Source organism: Mycothermus thermophilus (genome assembly GCF_041956435.1).
Source record: "Mycothermus thermophilus strain CBS 625.91 unplaced genomic scaffold VTJ04scaffold_4, whole genome shotgun sequence".
NCBI classification, from domain to species: Eukaryota; Fungi; Ascomycota; class Sordariomycetes; order Sordariales; family Chaetomiaceae; genus Mycothermus; species Mycothermus thermophilus.
The window spans coordinates 1,707,687-1,722,534 of NW_027191430.1; the positions used below are offsets into that span (position 1 = coordinate 1,707,687).

The following is a 14,848-nucleotide window of genomic DNA, read 5'->3' on the forward strand; positions in this document are numbered from 1 at the left end:
GGTTGTGTTGAGGAACCTCAGCTGGAGCAGTTGTCACTGTGTCACACGAACCGGGGTTAGGCACAAGCAAGGTACCCAGATCAACCATGTTTGCTTGTATGTACAACATTTACACAACATCATCACACCCTCTAACCATCCTTACAAGTCTGCACCGTAACCTCCCATCTCAAACTCCCACCTCTCCCATAGCCCTCGCCAAGCCGATTCTGAACTATCCTCGCCAATCTACTCCTCAACTGACTGAGCGTACCATCATCAATATCTCCACCGTTGCCCCCGGGACCGCCAGGTCCGGGATTAATGCCACTGCTAGCACTGCACCCGTCGCCAACCACGCTCCCTTCTCCCCTCGGCGAGGCCAGCCGCACTTTAAGGTTCGCCATGGCCAGTCCGTAGTGCACCTGCCAGAATTGGGCATCCTCAATCTTGGCGATGAGGGGTTCAGCCTCGATTTCACGCAGGACGGAGGAGACGGTGTGGACGGTGTATGTCTGAGGGCGGGAGGGTTTCGATATCTTGTTGGCGGGGTCGCTGATGATCGCGCCGTTAGTCGACGGTTTGCCCACAGCCATATCACCCTTCGATGACGACGATGAAGCCGGTGCCAACGCCGGCTTGGGGTTATAGCTCATCAACAGCATCAACCCCTGCGTCACCGCCAAACGGGCGCCAAAAACAAACATGCTGACGGCAATGGTGGCACAGATCAGGCGGTCGAGCCAGACGAAGTGCGGCACGCTGACGAGCGGGAGGAGTAAAAGGAGGAAGGAGAAGAGGAGGGTCAGGAAGTGAAACGGATTGGCCAGCAACCCGCTGCCCGGTAACAGCGGCAGAGGAACGCGCGCCATCACCCGCCGAATGCGTCCATGGTTGCGCAGGCCGTAAGCGCTCACCAGCGTGCTTACCACAGCGGCGAGGCTGGCGAAGTCGACGGTGCCTGGGGTGATGTAGCGCGCACCGTGATGGTGGTGATGATGAGCGTGCGCATGACCATCGCCATGGTTGTGGGTTGTGGAGGCGGAAGCGGAGGTTGCACCGTCAGTATGAGGCTGGTGAGAGCCGTGCTCACTGACGGTCTCGAGGAAGTGCTTGAGGTTATGCGAGATGAGGTCGAAGCCGCCAAAGACGAGGAAGACAGACATGGCGAAGCCGGCCAAGACCTCGGCGCGCTGGAGACCGAAGGGGTGGCGGATGGTGGAGCGGCGCCAGACTTCGAAATTGCCCAACACGTCGACAGCCACACACACGGCCGCAGAGCCAACGTCGAAGAAGACCAGGTGGGAGAGGGCCGTCATGGCGAGGGACCCCTCGGCGCTGAAGAAGACATACATGGCGACGGCAGCGTGACAGCAGCACCACCAGAGCCGCGCCATCTGGTCGCGTTGCATGCTAGCCCAGGCCTCCTTCAAGGTCGGTATCGGGAGAGATGCGGGCAGCACGGGAGGTGGTCGTGGAGGCGGTTCCTGGAATATTTGGTGTTGGGCGCTTATTGAGCTGTGTTTGTAGCGGTGTCCTCGCCGTTGCCCAAGGGTCTGGGTGCAAGATAGTCAGCGCGCGTCCATCCACCAACACAGGAGCCAAGTGAGCACGACATACAGGCTTGATTGGGGCAGTTGAGATGTATTGTGTCTTGAAGTTGAACGGGTTCTTTGGCGGCGACGAGCCCAGGCTGGTAGGACCGCCAGCGCTGCCGTTCGCGGACCCATTTTCGGCTCCCATGACGGGCGCAGAGGCAATGCTCGACGGACGCGATGTTGTCGAGCGATGCGGATGAAGAAGATGAGCTGGACTGCTCTGCGGGGAGGTTGACAGGCGGTCTGGAGTTGAGGGCCGCTGGTCTTGGCCGTCGTCGTCATAGGAGGTGACGTTGAATTGGAACGGGGGCTCGCCGTTGTTGTCTCGTCCAGCGAAGGACGATCTCGGCGGCGTCCTGGAAGGTTCGGCAGACGGAAAGATGGATGCCATGGGCTTTGACCGGCAGGAGACCGAATGCCCGTGGGTGCCCGTGGGTATCGTGGCTCGTGGGCGGTGTTATCCACCAATCCATTCACCCCTGCGCGGGCGTGGGCCTGTTCGGTCCCTAGGCTGGTGGTGTTGCTGGGCGCTGCGATGGCCGATAACCAGAGCCAAGAGTTGACGCTGATGTTGAGTGGGAACTTTGCTGTTTCGGGATTAGAGGGGAACACGTCCAAATCAGGAAGGACACGGAAGTAAAAGCCGACTGAACGTCTGGGCAATAATCTTTCCTTATGTCAAAGATGCACGAAAATAAGAAACCAATGTTGACGAAATCTTGAAGGCCAAGGCCGCAAATTATTATTTTTGTTCTTTACATTTGTTGAGATGCAGTGCCTACACAGCAGGTAGTATAAGTCCTACCTGCTCCTGGCCGGCCGTGGCTGTCGTGGAGAGCAGCCGGAAAAGTGGGTCCTGGACAGGGGTGACCACCAGCGAGATCCAAGATGCGCTTCCGTCTTGTGGCTGCAGGCATGTGGTCTTGGCCCGCTATTGTTCTGCAACCGCCGGCAAGAACACGAACACCGATCGACGTTGTGTCTGTTGGAGTCTATCTCTGAGCGCCGGACCACCACCCACCGATCTTCTCCTGTCCAGGCCGAGGGAGACGACCGAAGCGACCGCCGACAATGGCAGACCCCGAGTGAACCCAACACGCCTTCTTAACAAACATCTCGTCACCATCTGATCCCTTCCCTGTCTCGGTCACGAACAGGACATGGAACGCCTTGACAACTCGTGCAACAAGGTGTTGTTGACTCAGGGATCCCCGCGCTTTCTCGTCATCTTCTGTCTGAGACATGTCCGGAATCGACCAACCTCCGTCCCCGGCAGGGGCCGCCGCGTCCCGCCCGCCGGCGGCCACCCGCAAACGGAGCTCGTCGGGGGCAGGTCTCTTGTCGAAACTGCCCTTCATCCGATCCACCGGCGAACACCGTCCGCGATCCCGCCGTAACACCATCGAGAACGATCCAGCCGCCACTGCCTCTGCCGCCCCGTCATTGCCAATACCTTCCTTCATCACAATTCCAGCTGACGCACCACCGCGCCACAGCCCTGCAGCCGACTCTGCACCTCAACACCCGACTCAGCCGAAGTCGACACAGCCGCAGCCAAACTTCCTCCAGCAGCAAGTACATCAAGCCCTGCACAAGACGCGACGCCGGAGAGGATCCCTGAGGAAGGTTGCCCTCCTCGGCCGCGGCGCTCAACGCGAGCGACGTGAGGGCAAGCCTTTGACCATTGATACGACCCTGGACGTCCCTCACCACGGCCCACCTATCGAGATCGTCACTGGGTCAGACACACCAAAATCCACGTCCAGCGACAGCCCGGCAATTATGGCCAGTTCCGCCTTCGACAACAAAGTGAACCGTCCGTCCGAACCTACCCCACGTCCCATCTCGAACGGGTACGGGAACCGATCCGAGATGTCCGACCCAGACGCAACCCCTACCACTCTAAACCCCACCACAACTACAACCCCCACAAGTTACTTCCGCCGTCCCGCCGTCGACAGTAGACCTGTCATCAACTACAGCACTACAGACGATGAAGACGCATTACACATGGCCCGGTCCGGCCCAACCTCTTCCGGGTCAATCCCACGCTCAACCGCTCCCTCTCTTTCCCTCTCCTCCTCGCCTGCTCCAAGCCTCCTGCGCCCAGAGCGCGCCTCCCTCTCCTCTGGCTCCGAATCCTACCTTCCTAGCCGTGGCATGAGCAGCAGCAGCAGCGCCCACCCCTCTATCCAACGCCGCCGTAGCACCAACCAGCAACGCGCCAAGTCACCATTGGCACTCACTTCGCTGGCTGCGCCTCTGCCCCAAGTCGGTCCGGACGCCGATTGGGACTACTCTGAGACGGAGTGGTGGGGATGGATCATCCTGATCGTGACGTGGACTGTGTTTGTTGTGGGGATGGGTTCATGTTTGGGGGTTTGGAGTTGGGCTTGGGATGTCGGGACCACGCCATATGCTCCACCTGAACTGGAGGATGATCCAACATTACCAATAGTGGGTTATTACCCAGCTTTGATGATATTAACGGGCGTGATGGCCTGGGTATGGGTATTGGTGGCGTGGGTGGGGATGAAGTATTTTAGACATGCGCATGTGAGCGGGGATTGAGTGTCATGGAGGTTATGTGTTATGTATGTTTTTGGTTTGAATGTCATATATACCCAGGATAGCGCTCTAACGTCGACCACGCTCGTGACCATGGAACATGGACAGTTACACAGTACTAGTATGGTTTCCAGAATGATGGTTGACCTTGAATCGCCTCAAACACCACAGGGGCTTTGGCGACATGAAGTCTCAACCTCGACTTTTATTACAGAAAAGATTCCATGAGTGGATTGAACTGCTTTCCGTCATAATTCTGGTCATCGCATCATGATCTTCAAGTCCGAAATATAAGGGCAAGGTAAAGCGATACACCTCCCTCAGAAACTGGAGAGGTGTCGAATGAGACATATCCAATACCCCCCATATACTCCGTCCACAACATCCTGACAGCAAGACATTTTGCCGTCAAAATTAACCATCCTCCGCGCCAATGACCCCTTAAGCCAACCAGGGAGCAGCGTCTTCCCAATAGACACATATTATTACGCCGTGATCCATCCCCTGATCTGGAAGATCCAGTCAAGGTGCTTATGTACCCAGCTCCAGAAGCACAAGCAATACAACACATCCACCCCGGCCAGGATCAGCCCAAAGATCAACGCCGGCCCTGTGCTCACACTGGAACCCACCACGCTATGGCCACCCAGCTTGTGCGCGCCGGCCGCGCATCCCGTGCCGAAGAGCGCGAAGAAGGCCGAAACCATAAACAGCAGACACGCCCAGCCGGGCCGCTCCTGACGGAACCGCTGCACGCGGTTGTCCTCGTGCTGGCCCTTGTAGCCCGTGTCGAGGGTCTCCGGGGCGGAAGGGTCCCCCCACTGCTGGCGGCGCTTGCGCTGCGCCCGGTGCTTGAACCAGAGGTAGATGCACAGAAAGAAGCAGCCGATCTGCATTAGCGCGGCGATGAGGACGAAGCCGCCGCCCGCGCGGACGAGGGTGGTGGGCAGGTCGAGGTCGACGTCGCTGCCGGTCTTTTTGGCGAGGGCTTTGTAGGCCTCGGTCCAGGTGCCGAGGACTTTTGTGATTTCTTTGTTGGCTTCGGATTTGCTGTTGCCCTTGGTTTTGGAAGACTTGGTGCTTTGCTTGTCGTCCTCCCGGGCGTAAGACTCGCGGAGGGACTTCTCGATGCGCTCCAGGGTGTTGTGGGTGCCGGGGAAGCCCGGATGGCAGTATGTCCCTTTGGGGAACTCATCGCAGACGCCTGGTGGTTATGTTTGTGTCAGTGGCGAGGATGATGATAAAGGGGAGGGGGGAGGATATGTTGAGGTTGATGGGGGTGCACATACCACTAATTCCAAAATGCCAGGCTATCGGCAGCTCGTCTACGACGAGCGGCTCAATGCCTGACCGACTTTCTAGCCCGCGGGCGAGAGTTTTCACTTCCACCTTGTAGAGCGCCAGGGGCCTCATGGGTGGTTGCAAGCAGCCGGACAAGTAGACGGCGTTGAGCACGAAGCTCACTGTCATAATCAGTCCACTGGCCACCTTGACAATGGGGAGTGTTCCAGGCACTTACTGGCCGACATGAAGCCGATGCGTCGTATGAGGACCCCGCCGACCATGGTGACGTCTTCACAATGGACCGTTTATAATTAACCCAGAAAGGAGTGTGGAAGGTATCGTGGTAGTTGAACCCAAGTTATAAACGAGCGGAAACCTGACAATATAACGAGCGTTAGCAAGAACGAATGTATGAACATAGAACCATGTCCTGGTTATCGTTGCAGTCTCTTACAAGGCAGAGAACGATGTAGACACCTCGGGGTGATATATCTTCCTGAACTCACCGCCGCCGACACAAATACAACTTCCACAACTTGAAAAGGACGTCGCTCACGAGAGTGTTGATGCCCAAAACGACCAAGTCACCAACAGCCAGCAAGTCAGTCTACTGCAGGTACTATGCGTCTCAGAGCCGCGCGCTCACACACATTCACGAGGACTTTTTAAGGAAGGAAGTCCAAAAGCATTTCAATCTACCAGGTCTTCATGGGAGGTCTACTTATAGTAACTGTATGTGGCTGGGAGTTCTGACCATGATTTGCTGTTGAAGGGCGGGGAGCGAGCCAACGTAGCGACGTGCATCCCACTCTTGTCGTGAGGCTGAAATACCAAAAGGTTTCAGCTCGTTGGCCACGCTTGGAAATGCGGAGAGCCTTTGGAGCCTTTCCCCGCTCTCGAACTCTCAGGACCAACAGCTAGTGGTTGAAGACGGCAAGCTAATTGATTTTGGGACTCGCCTGCTTCTTCAAGGCAGAACTTGTGCTGGCTTGAAGGAGGCGGTATCTCTGTCCACGCGTATCAGCACAGACTTTCTCGACGAGTCTGATATGCCCAGCAAGTTAGTCAACGGCAACCAAGGGTTAAAAGTTCAGCTTCGGCTCAAGCATGAGGGCACAGCTGTACAGAGTTCCGGGATGTTGTGCCGTTAAATGATGACGGGAGAGGAAGCCACCGTAGTCTTGTCCCAAACGGTCTCCCTCGAGAATGCTGGTTGGTTTCGAAACACCTTTCAGTCGGACCAACTCACCTAGCCGCTCTCGTTCAGTCTTCAGCCAGAGCTGGATCGCGCCGCACAGTCAAGAACATCCATGCCACTCCAGCGTAGATCTGCTCTCTCCATGTCCCAGAGTACCCATCGTAGCCCGGGATTGATCCTCTGGTGCAGGCCGCGGTGGCTTGTATCAACTGGGGGTGTTCCACAAATCACAATGTTTTCCCAAGCGATAGCGAAGGGAAAATCGGTTTAGCCCCTGCGGGCGAGGGCGAATTTCAGGCCGGCTTTTGCTGGCCTATCAAAGCTCTTTATTTCTCTAGCAGCCAACCATAAGGCAACTGTCTCTCGTGGCCAGTACGTACTCTCTTAGCCATAGCCATCCAAGCCATTTGATCGATTGGGCCATCCAGAGAGCTGCCCTCCTCTCTCGGCCACCCAGAGGGCTACCCTCCTCTCCTGGCCAACTAGGAAGCTTCCCCCCTCTCCCGGCTGGCCAAAGACCTCTCCTCTCTCCTAACTAGCCGAATTACTCCCACCCAGCTACATATTCAGCCACCACAGCGATACTTCCTAATCTAACGCTCCCAGCCAGCCAGAACGGTTTCTTCCCCTTTACCCAGGCTGGGGGCGGGCCGTGCGCGCTCGGCGCCGGCCCTGCCCCCCTAGTATTAAGTATAATACGGAGTAGCTATGGTAGGTAGTTATTTTGTGTTTTTTGTATATAGTAGAATCTCCTCCTTTTACCTGCAGTAGAAGAGTTACGCTTGGGAAAACCTTCTTGCGTAGCGAGGTGCGGCCGCGCCGAGCGGAGTCATTTCACAATCACAATCAGAGCCTCCAGCTAGCCGCTGTTCCGGGGGCACGGATGTGAAGGGACGACCATACGAACTGGATAAGCCCGGTGCCTTTGAGATTAAAGGCGGAGTGCATAAGTGGCTCAGTGATAACTCGGAATATGCCGTGAGTGACTTCGAGGTTACCAGTTGGGAAGAATACCTGATGAATGGACTTAACCTTGGTCTACTACATATAAATAATGGGGCTCCTCATGCCTATGGCCTACACCCTCTGACTAGAGCATATGTGGTGCAGACATCGTCCCCCACTTCAGGCGCATTTACTCTAGTACAGTCCGCTCTTTACATACTATCCCATCTACTGTTCTGTCCTTCGTTCTCCCATTCTATTTCTCTTCTCTCGTTGGCAAGCATTCCATTAGAAGCTGGTTTATTCCCCAGAAGGTTGTTTCACCATGGGGTTGATCCGTATTACACTCCTTTCCACCTGTAAGTGCTGCGAGTGTGGACTCGATCATCAATCCTAAAGCCAGGTGACCCCTCTTACGCTTGTTCAATAGTCAGCGCCATTGTCAACATAATCTTCCTCATCAGCTGCCAGTCACCAGAGGCAAACAAAGCTTATCTGTACCGAGTGAACGTGACACAGCTAGCCGACCGTCTAAAAGCTCACGTACTTCACGACAGCGGTGTTGACGTCACGCCACTTGTCCCTCCAGAGTTACCCTCGCGTTGGTACTATGGAATTGGCGGTATGTTTGATGTTCTGCTTGAGCTTGGTCCCCGAGTTGTTGGACGGAGAAGTCCTTTTAAGCTCAATACTTCTGCATACCAACTACAAACACAAATGCTAACAGGAAGTCGACAGGAATTTGCGACGAGTTCGACACAACAGGCCAAGTTTACTGTCGCCCGGCCTTCCTTCCATCACACAATCTGCTCGACGTCCTAGGCGACTCTCTTCGTGATTCACTACATCGCAACAATGGGAGCGATACTTGGCGAGATGCAAAGCACAGCGAGAGCAATGATCCCAAGTCCCGCGACCCTGAGATGGTGACTCGAGTCCTCGCTTCCTGGCAAACTGCCCTGTCGAACCTCTCTCCATCTCGGCCCTGGAACGAGCAGACTGTCACCACCCTAATGCAGGCAAGCGTCGCCTTTATCATACTGGGAATCATAGCCAACATCACGGGTGTAATCGTCCTGGTTTCCATGATCGCCATGTATCGGCGCCGGGAGCGCCGGCGACCGCCGCCGGACGAGGACATCTTCGGCCGTCCTCTCGATCATGTGAGCGAGAAGGGACGGATAGCCTGTGTACGGCGGCAGCGCTTCGAGGACAGACCCCTGCCGGCGTGCTTCATTTTCGCGCTCGGTGTGCTGCTGGCCATGGCTGGCGGAATATGCGCCGCCCAAATCTTGCCGGTCAGTGCCCATGGGTTGTCGGAGCAGGGCGGGCCTGCGGGACCGGCCGCGATTATCGTGCTGCTGGCCGCATCGTTGAGTTTCGTGGTGGGCTTGACGCTCGTGAGGAACAGGCAAAATTGTTATCCACGAAGACCCCAGGTGGATATCTGGATTAATGGTGGTGGATTGGTTCGAGTATGGTGAACACAGGTGTAGTGGTTGGATGATGAGGGAGATGCGTATGCGCATACTAGGCTTACTTTCAAGCCAGACTGTTTTACTTCTAGTCGTTGGAAGTTCTAGGAGGTAATATATTTTAGTGAGTACCTAGGTATCTTATCTGCGTCGATGATCTGTTATGTGACGCGGAAGAGGTTCGCCAAGGGCTGATGCCAGAGTTCAGAGGTTCAATCAAGGGACACACATCCGATATATGCTTGCCAACCTCTTTGTCTGTTTGAATGCGAAAGAGACTCGGTAAAAGCGACGGCGAAAGAGCCTCTAGTTCGCGAACTTACCAAACCCTCGGAGGTGATCCGGAGTCCGGCCGATCCAGGCCCCACTCAATCCGGTCGGCGGTCGGTGCACTCCAGAATGGGGCATCCTTTACCTACCAGTGCTTTTTCTTGTCTTTCTGCCTTATGGGCCATCCCTTTTCGGGTTTGCCTCCTTCAGCATGTCTGCGATGTTGGCTCGGGACCGATGCTCACTCTGCGAAGAAAAAATGTGATGGTTCCCCAATCCTCGGGCTCGGACCCCTGATGCTCGCCGGCGGTTGGGGCGTTTAAGCGCCGCCGCGTTTGTGATGTGAGGGTGACGTCTTAATATAGACACCGCCTGCCTTATTCTAGTACTCCCTGCCATCCACTCGTTTCAAATTTGTTTTTCCTGCATCTTGAGGACCTACCTTAGGTACGCATACGGAGTACAGACGCAATACGCAGGGGCGGTCGCTTAAACACACGTGTATTGGTTCGGGCGCGTTTATTCCACGAGGGTCTGGTCTGGATCCGGGAGGTTGGTGCTGACTCCATAGGGCCACGGGGGTTGGGTGCGTCCAAACAAACAGTGCCCGAACTTACCCACCGCGTCACGGCGGCGGCTCTCAAACCCTGTTCAGCGTTAAAGTTTTTCGCTGTGGGACATGGCTGCTGGAAAAACACAACCGCCGCCGCCTTCTGGAAGTTGCCTGGATGGGATGAGCTGAATTGTGGACCAGGTCCCGCTCTAACGTGGCGGCGAAGTGGCATGGTTGCGCTGAAATCTTTTGGATAACGGCGTTCGCCGTCAGGTGGCGTTGCAGTTCGGCCGCCATCCGACAAGGCCTGCGCACAGCGGACTCGACCCTTCTGCCTGCCGGCGCGTTACGTCATAGCTACATCCCACACAAAATGCGTTGGATGGGTGGGTGGTTTGGGAATAATTGAGGGCCGAAGCAATGAAACTCGAACAGTATGATCCGGGCTGCGTAGCGGTGTATTCTGTAGGTCCGTCAATTTGCCAAAGTAACATGCCATGCTCACAGAAACTCCTGAGGCTGGGATGAGGTATGCAGCTCGGCTTGTCGGCCCTGTGCGTCGGCCGGGGACGTGGGTCGCAGCGACGGAGATGGCCCCGATACCCGTTGAATCGCTGCGATACCAATATGGTTCCAAGCACAACCAATGCCTGTAGCTGGTTTAAGTACACTTTAGGATCAGACTCACACAGGCGTTATCAAAAGTAGTCTTCTTGGTGCGACAGTCAGCTCTGTGGATTACGATGACATCGGAATTCTGTGTGTGACAGGAATTTTGGCTGTATTCTCCGGGCGCCGAGAACGGGATGGTTAATTGTTCCTGATCTAATCGTGCCCAGGTTTAACAGTCGGATGGAACCGAGAGACTTGCACCAGGAATATGCCTTCAGCGATTCAGGGGCGAGAAAGACTTGTTAGGTAAATATGTGGAATGGTCATGATGGATGGACTGATTTGTGGGGACTGTACCATGAAGAATACGGTGTAAAGGGGTCGGCCACGGCCAAAATATTAGTTTTGTGAGAGAATTCGGGACATAGCTAGGTAGGATGAGACCGTTTAGGCGTCTGTCGATCCCTTTGCCGTCTATACAGCAGCCATCCATCAAGGTTCCATGAAGACCAACGGATGGCGGGCGACAGAGCGTTGCACAGCATGAGCCTCTCGTGGGCGTTAACGTTGTCCAAACCAACGTCTGCCCCACTCGGTAATCCGCGGCTGGGCAGAAAGCTCCGGACTCCGTGCCCTTCATGCTGTCGCCGCATTGAATTTGTCATGTCCTCTGGTGGTGGGCACACCACCAACCCTCAAGAATGAGCGGTCTTTGAGCCCAACCGCGATTTTGCCCAAAAGGGCAACTCCATAGAAGAGTGGTTCTCGGTGTAAAACCCCCCAGATCTTAAAGCTTTTGGCCAAGTAAGTCCGGCATGGCGATTTTACTGTGAAGTATCATGCTGCACCTGTGACGGTGATCGAGTGGCCCTTTGGACCACCGGCCCGCAAGGAAACAATGCACGACCTTGAGCACCAACGCGCAGTGGAAACGGCGACATAGCTACTAGGTCGAGGGTAGGTCAGGCCAACAAAGACACCACACACAAATCAATATGGAGGTATATTCCCGGTTCGGGTGCGGTGCTGTCAGCCGAGTAGGAACAGAAAAGATGTCGAAGTCGGACCCAAATCTTTTCGGCTGGTCGGGCTCGTATGAGGAAAAGAGTGCTGCTTTGCCTCTTGTTTGTCGAAGTCCAGTCCTTCAAACAAGAAGTTTGCCTCTTCTCCATGTCAGATGCCCCCATAGGCTCCAGTTGGCGGACGTTGCTAAAACACCTTGTGAACGTGACAAACGCAAAGCTAGGTCGATGACTGGTTGATGAGTGGTTGCCGTCTTCTATCCCCGCTTCTTCGTCGTCGCCTGCAGCTGGAGTGTGGGACGTTCAATGCGTTCTGCGTTCCAGGTTGTGCCAAGAGGACCCTCTCGGCTGGTGGAGATGTCGTGAACCGTCAAAAGTAAGGGTCAGATGTTGGTTTGATGACTGGTGATGAGCTAGGACTTGGACATGGTAGTTCATGGCCAACGCGCCTTTCCTATGAATATTGTTGAAAATCGGAAAATGGAAGTCAAAGTTGCAGATGGATTCATCCTGTCCGCGGAAGGCACGAGAGCCTCAGGCAGCAAACCTCAAGTGACCGGACGGGACCGGGATCCTGGGTCCTGGACCCACTGACTTGGCGGGAAGGCGCTGAAGGGGGGGCCGGTTCCAGCACTGACGGCAGGGGCTGGCTCGTGGAAGCTGGCCTGCCGTGCGCAGCGCAAAAAAACCCAGCTCCGCCCTGGTTGTCACTCGATCCAGTGCCTACCGATTCTCCATCTTCCAGCCTCTCTTCTTCTCACACCATCATCCTCCACAACAATAGTCCATCAAGACCGCATTGAGGAGTGGCATCGCCATTTTCCATCCCGACGCTCTTCGAAACCCACACGCCTTTCCAGCTACCTTCTGCGCTATTAAAACTTTCATTTCCATGCTTTAGGTTTCTCCGTCTCCTTCGCACCAACACACGCCACTCACTTGGTTTCCTCCGGCCGCGGCTGAGGCATTTGGGCGAGCAACACGCCGATCGCTGCCCATCAAGCAAGTCGACCCTCGCCACGGCCAGCTCGACTTCTTCATAAGCACCGCTGCCTTTTCGTTCCCTTATCGCAGTGATCCAGAATATCTTTCGCTTTCTTGATTTTCCCGTCGTCATCAGACCGACACCCCACGACTCACCTCGTCCCTCCCAAATCCATTTCTGGTGCCGACACGTTCAGATCCCCCGGGCTCTGCTAGAGGTCGTGGCGGCTAGACGACGGTACGTTCAACCCCAACTCCACGGAGAGGGCGCAGCACCTTGTTCCTTGGACCATATGTGCTGACTGGTTTGGAAATGCACAGGAATAAGCCCTGAGCGCCGATTTCAGTAACCCACCAATTTAACACATAACCAGCCTCAACCCAACCACAACATCTGATCAAATCGCGTCTCCCCGACCAAATTAGAGCACCGGGTCATCATGAGGGAAGCCAACTTCAGCATACCCAGTGCCAATAAGGCATGCGTGGGCATCACCACGGCCTTGTATGACCGCCGCGCCCTCGACTGCACTTCGACCCTCCCTCTCATCAATTCTCTTAACCATCTCGCCTATCTCACCACTTCGTCGGGTAGGATCCGCGACATTTTGACTGTCGATGGCGGGATCGAGCGGCTGGTCTGCATTCTCAAGGAGGGCCGGAATAAGGATATGATGGATATGTGGAAATGGAACCTGGCCTTTCAATGTGTGGTCAATATCGGGGTTAGGGGCACAGAGGCCGTCCGGACCAGGGTCGTTGAGGCGGATATTCTGCCGGTCGTCGCTACAATCCTCGACAATTACCTGAAAGTCGTGGAGAAGATTCGCGAGAAGACCGAGGAGGCGAAGAAGTCGGACCACCATCGTCACCGACATAGCAGCAGCCACCGGGTTCATAAGTCGTCCAGCTTCTCATCGAGGACCGGCGCCCCCGACATCGATCAACGTTCTTTCCGCAGACAACCTCCACCTCCATCAATTGATGTCTCGGCAGCCCTCGCCGGGCCATCGACGGCCACTGTTATCCAATCCACGATCGACGCCACACCCACCGTTACTCAGTTTCAGATCACGCCCCCTGCCGATAGGACTCCACTGACTGCCCACCGCCCATCTCACCACGTGATGCCCTCCCCGACATCTGCTGCAACCCAACCAATTGCGCCGGTTGTGCCTTCGATGGATCCTACGAACGACTGGATTCGACAAAGGCCGGTCCGGGATTTCGACCGTCTTGGGGCCACCCGCGCTTTTTCCCATCTTCCAGCAACCTCGCAACCAACGTCTCCCACTACACCCCTCCCGCCACCGCAGCTTCGATCCCCGACAGTACGGCCAACCTCTATGCCTATGCTCGCGACGACGACCACGGCAGCAACAGCGACAACAGCGACGACAACAACTCAGACCAGGCGGAGGCCATCCATCCGCCACCAACACTCTACTGCGGCTGAGCCAGACGATGCTCACGGCGACAGCATCGCCTCAGCAGACTCGCCTGATGCTGAGATGTCTGGTACAGGGGAGGCTCAGACTACCGTCAGTGTCCAAGAGATTGCCGTGGAAGATGGTGAGGGCATCATGTCCACTGGGGCCATCGAGCTGGAGGCATCAACAACAGTGTCTGAGAACCAGGAGGCTGGGACCTTTAATATCACCCACCAGGGGCCGGTGGATGCGAGCGTCACTGCAAACAACACACCGAGGCCGGTTGCGCCAATGGGCCTGCGTCCGACCCTGACAAACCAGCCGCCGCCAACCATGGCTAACTCAAACGTCCCGCGCTATCTCCTTGATCGCCAGGTCTACCCTAGCCCTCAGATGATCGCTGCCATGCCAAGGGAGGAAGACGTCTTGATGTCGCTACAGCTGCTCGCTTACGTCTCCAAGTACTGCAACCTCCGCAAGTACTTCCAGCACAGTCACTTCGTCCCCAAGCTCAGGATTGGCAAGGAGATCAAGGTCCTCGACGGCGTCGACCTCGACGAACTTGAGCGCGAGCTCGAGGAGGAGGAGGAGAACCTGGAGGAGGAGTACCTGTTGCCCAATGACGTGAACATCTTCCCGCTGGTGGAGAAGTTCACGGTTAGGTACCACAGCACTGATATGCAATACTGGGCCGGGGTTGTTATGAGGAATCTGTGCCGGAAGGATGACAGCCGCGGCGGTATCCGGCAGTGCGCCTATTACCAGTGTGGCAAGTGGGAGGAGTACACCCGGCAATTTGCCAAGTGCCGTCGCTGCCGCAGGACAAAGTACTGCAGTAAGGAGTGCCAGAAGAGTGCCTGGGCGTACCATCGGCACTGGTGCATTGCTGCTCCTCCCACCCATCCCTCCGGACAACAATGACAGCGACCA

At 55.8% G+C, this 14,848-nt stretch overlaps 6 protein-coding genes across 6 annotated transcripts; 4 read left to right on the top strand and 2 right to left on the bottom strand.

Annotated features, from left to right (window-relative positions):
• Window positions 1–131: 131 nt before the first annotated feature.
• On the bottom strand, window positions 132–1,968 carry VTJ04DRAFT_6366 (uncharacterized protein; the record flags this gene model as incomplete). Its single annotated transcript, XM_069364577.1, has 2 exons — window positions 132–1,535; window positions 1,600–1,968. 2 exons carry the CDS (start codon window positions 1,966–1,968, stop codon window positions 132–134), a joined length of 1,773 nt encoding a protein of 590 aa, XP_069218390.1.
• Window positions 1,969–2,819: 851 nt separating this feature from the next.
• Window positions 2,820–4,148, top strand: VTJ04DRAFT_6367 (uncharacterized protein; the record flags this gene model as incomplete). The annotated part of the gene is made up of 1 exon (XM_069364578.1): window positions 2,820–4,148. One exon carries the CDS (start codon window positions 2,820–2,822, stop codon window positions 4,146–4,148), a length of 1,329 nt encoding a protein of 442 aa, XP_069218391.1.
• Window positions 4,149–4,630: 482 nt separating this feature from the next.
• Window positions 4,631–5,710, bottom strand: VTJ04DRAFT_6368 (uncharacterized protein; the record flags this gene model as incomplete). Its single annotated transcript, XM_069364579.1, has 3 exons — window positions 4,631–5,349; window positions 5,435–5,608; window positions 5,665–5,710. 3 exons carry the CDS (start codon window positions 5,708–5,710, stop codon window positions 4,631–4,633), a joined length of 939 nt encoding a protein of 312 aa, XP_069218392.1.
• A 2,187-nt stretch (window positions 5,711–7,897) lies between these two features.
• On the top strand, window positions 7,898–9,056 carry VTJ04DRAFT_6369 (uncharacterized protein; the record flags this gene model as incomplete). The annotated part of the gene is made up of 3 exons (XM_069364580.1): window positions 7,898–7,931; window positions 8,003–8,194; window positions 8,311–9,056. 3 exons carry the CDS (start codon window positions 7,898–7,900, stop codon window positions 9,054–9,056), a joined length of 972 nt encoding a protein of 323 aa, XP_069218393.1.
• A 2,421-nt stretch (window positions 9,057–11,477) lies between these two features.
• On the top strand, window positions 11,478–12,822 carry VTJ04DRAFT_6370 (uncharacterized protein; the record flags this gene model as incomplete). Its single annotated transcript, XM_069364582.1, has 4 exons — window positions 11,478–11,510; window positions 12,406–12,563; window positions 12,625–12,726; window positions 12,810–12,822. 4 exons carry the CDS (start codon window positions 11,478–11,480, stop codon window positions 12,820–12,822), a joined length of 306 nt encoding a protein of 101 aa, XP_069218394.1.
• A 106-nt stretch (window positions 12,823–12,928) lies between these two features.
• Window positions 12,929–14,839, top strand: VTJ04DRAFT_6371 (uncharacterized protein; the record flags this gene model as incomplete). The annotated part of the gene is made up of 1 exon (XM_069364583.1): window positions 12,929–14,839. The coding sequence occupies one exon, from the start codon at window positions 12,929–12,931 to the stop codon at window positions 14,837–14,839; it is 1,911 nt and encodes a 636-aa protein (XP_069218395.1).
• Window positions 14,840–14,848: the final 9 nt, after the last annotated feature.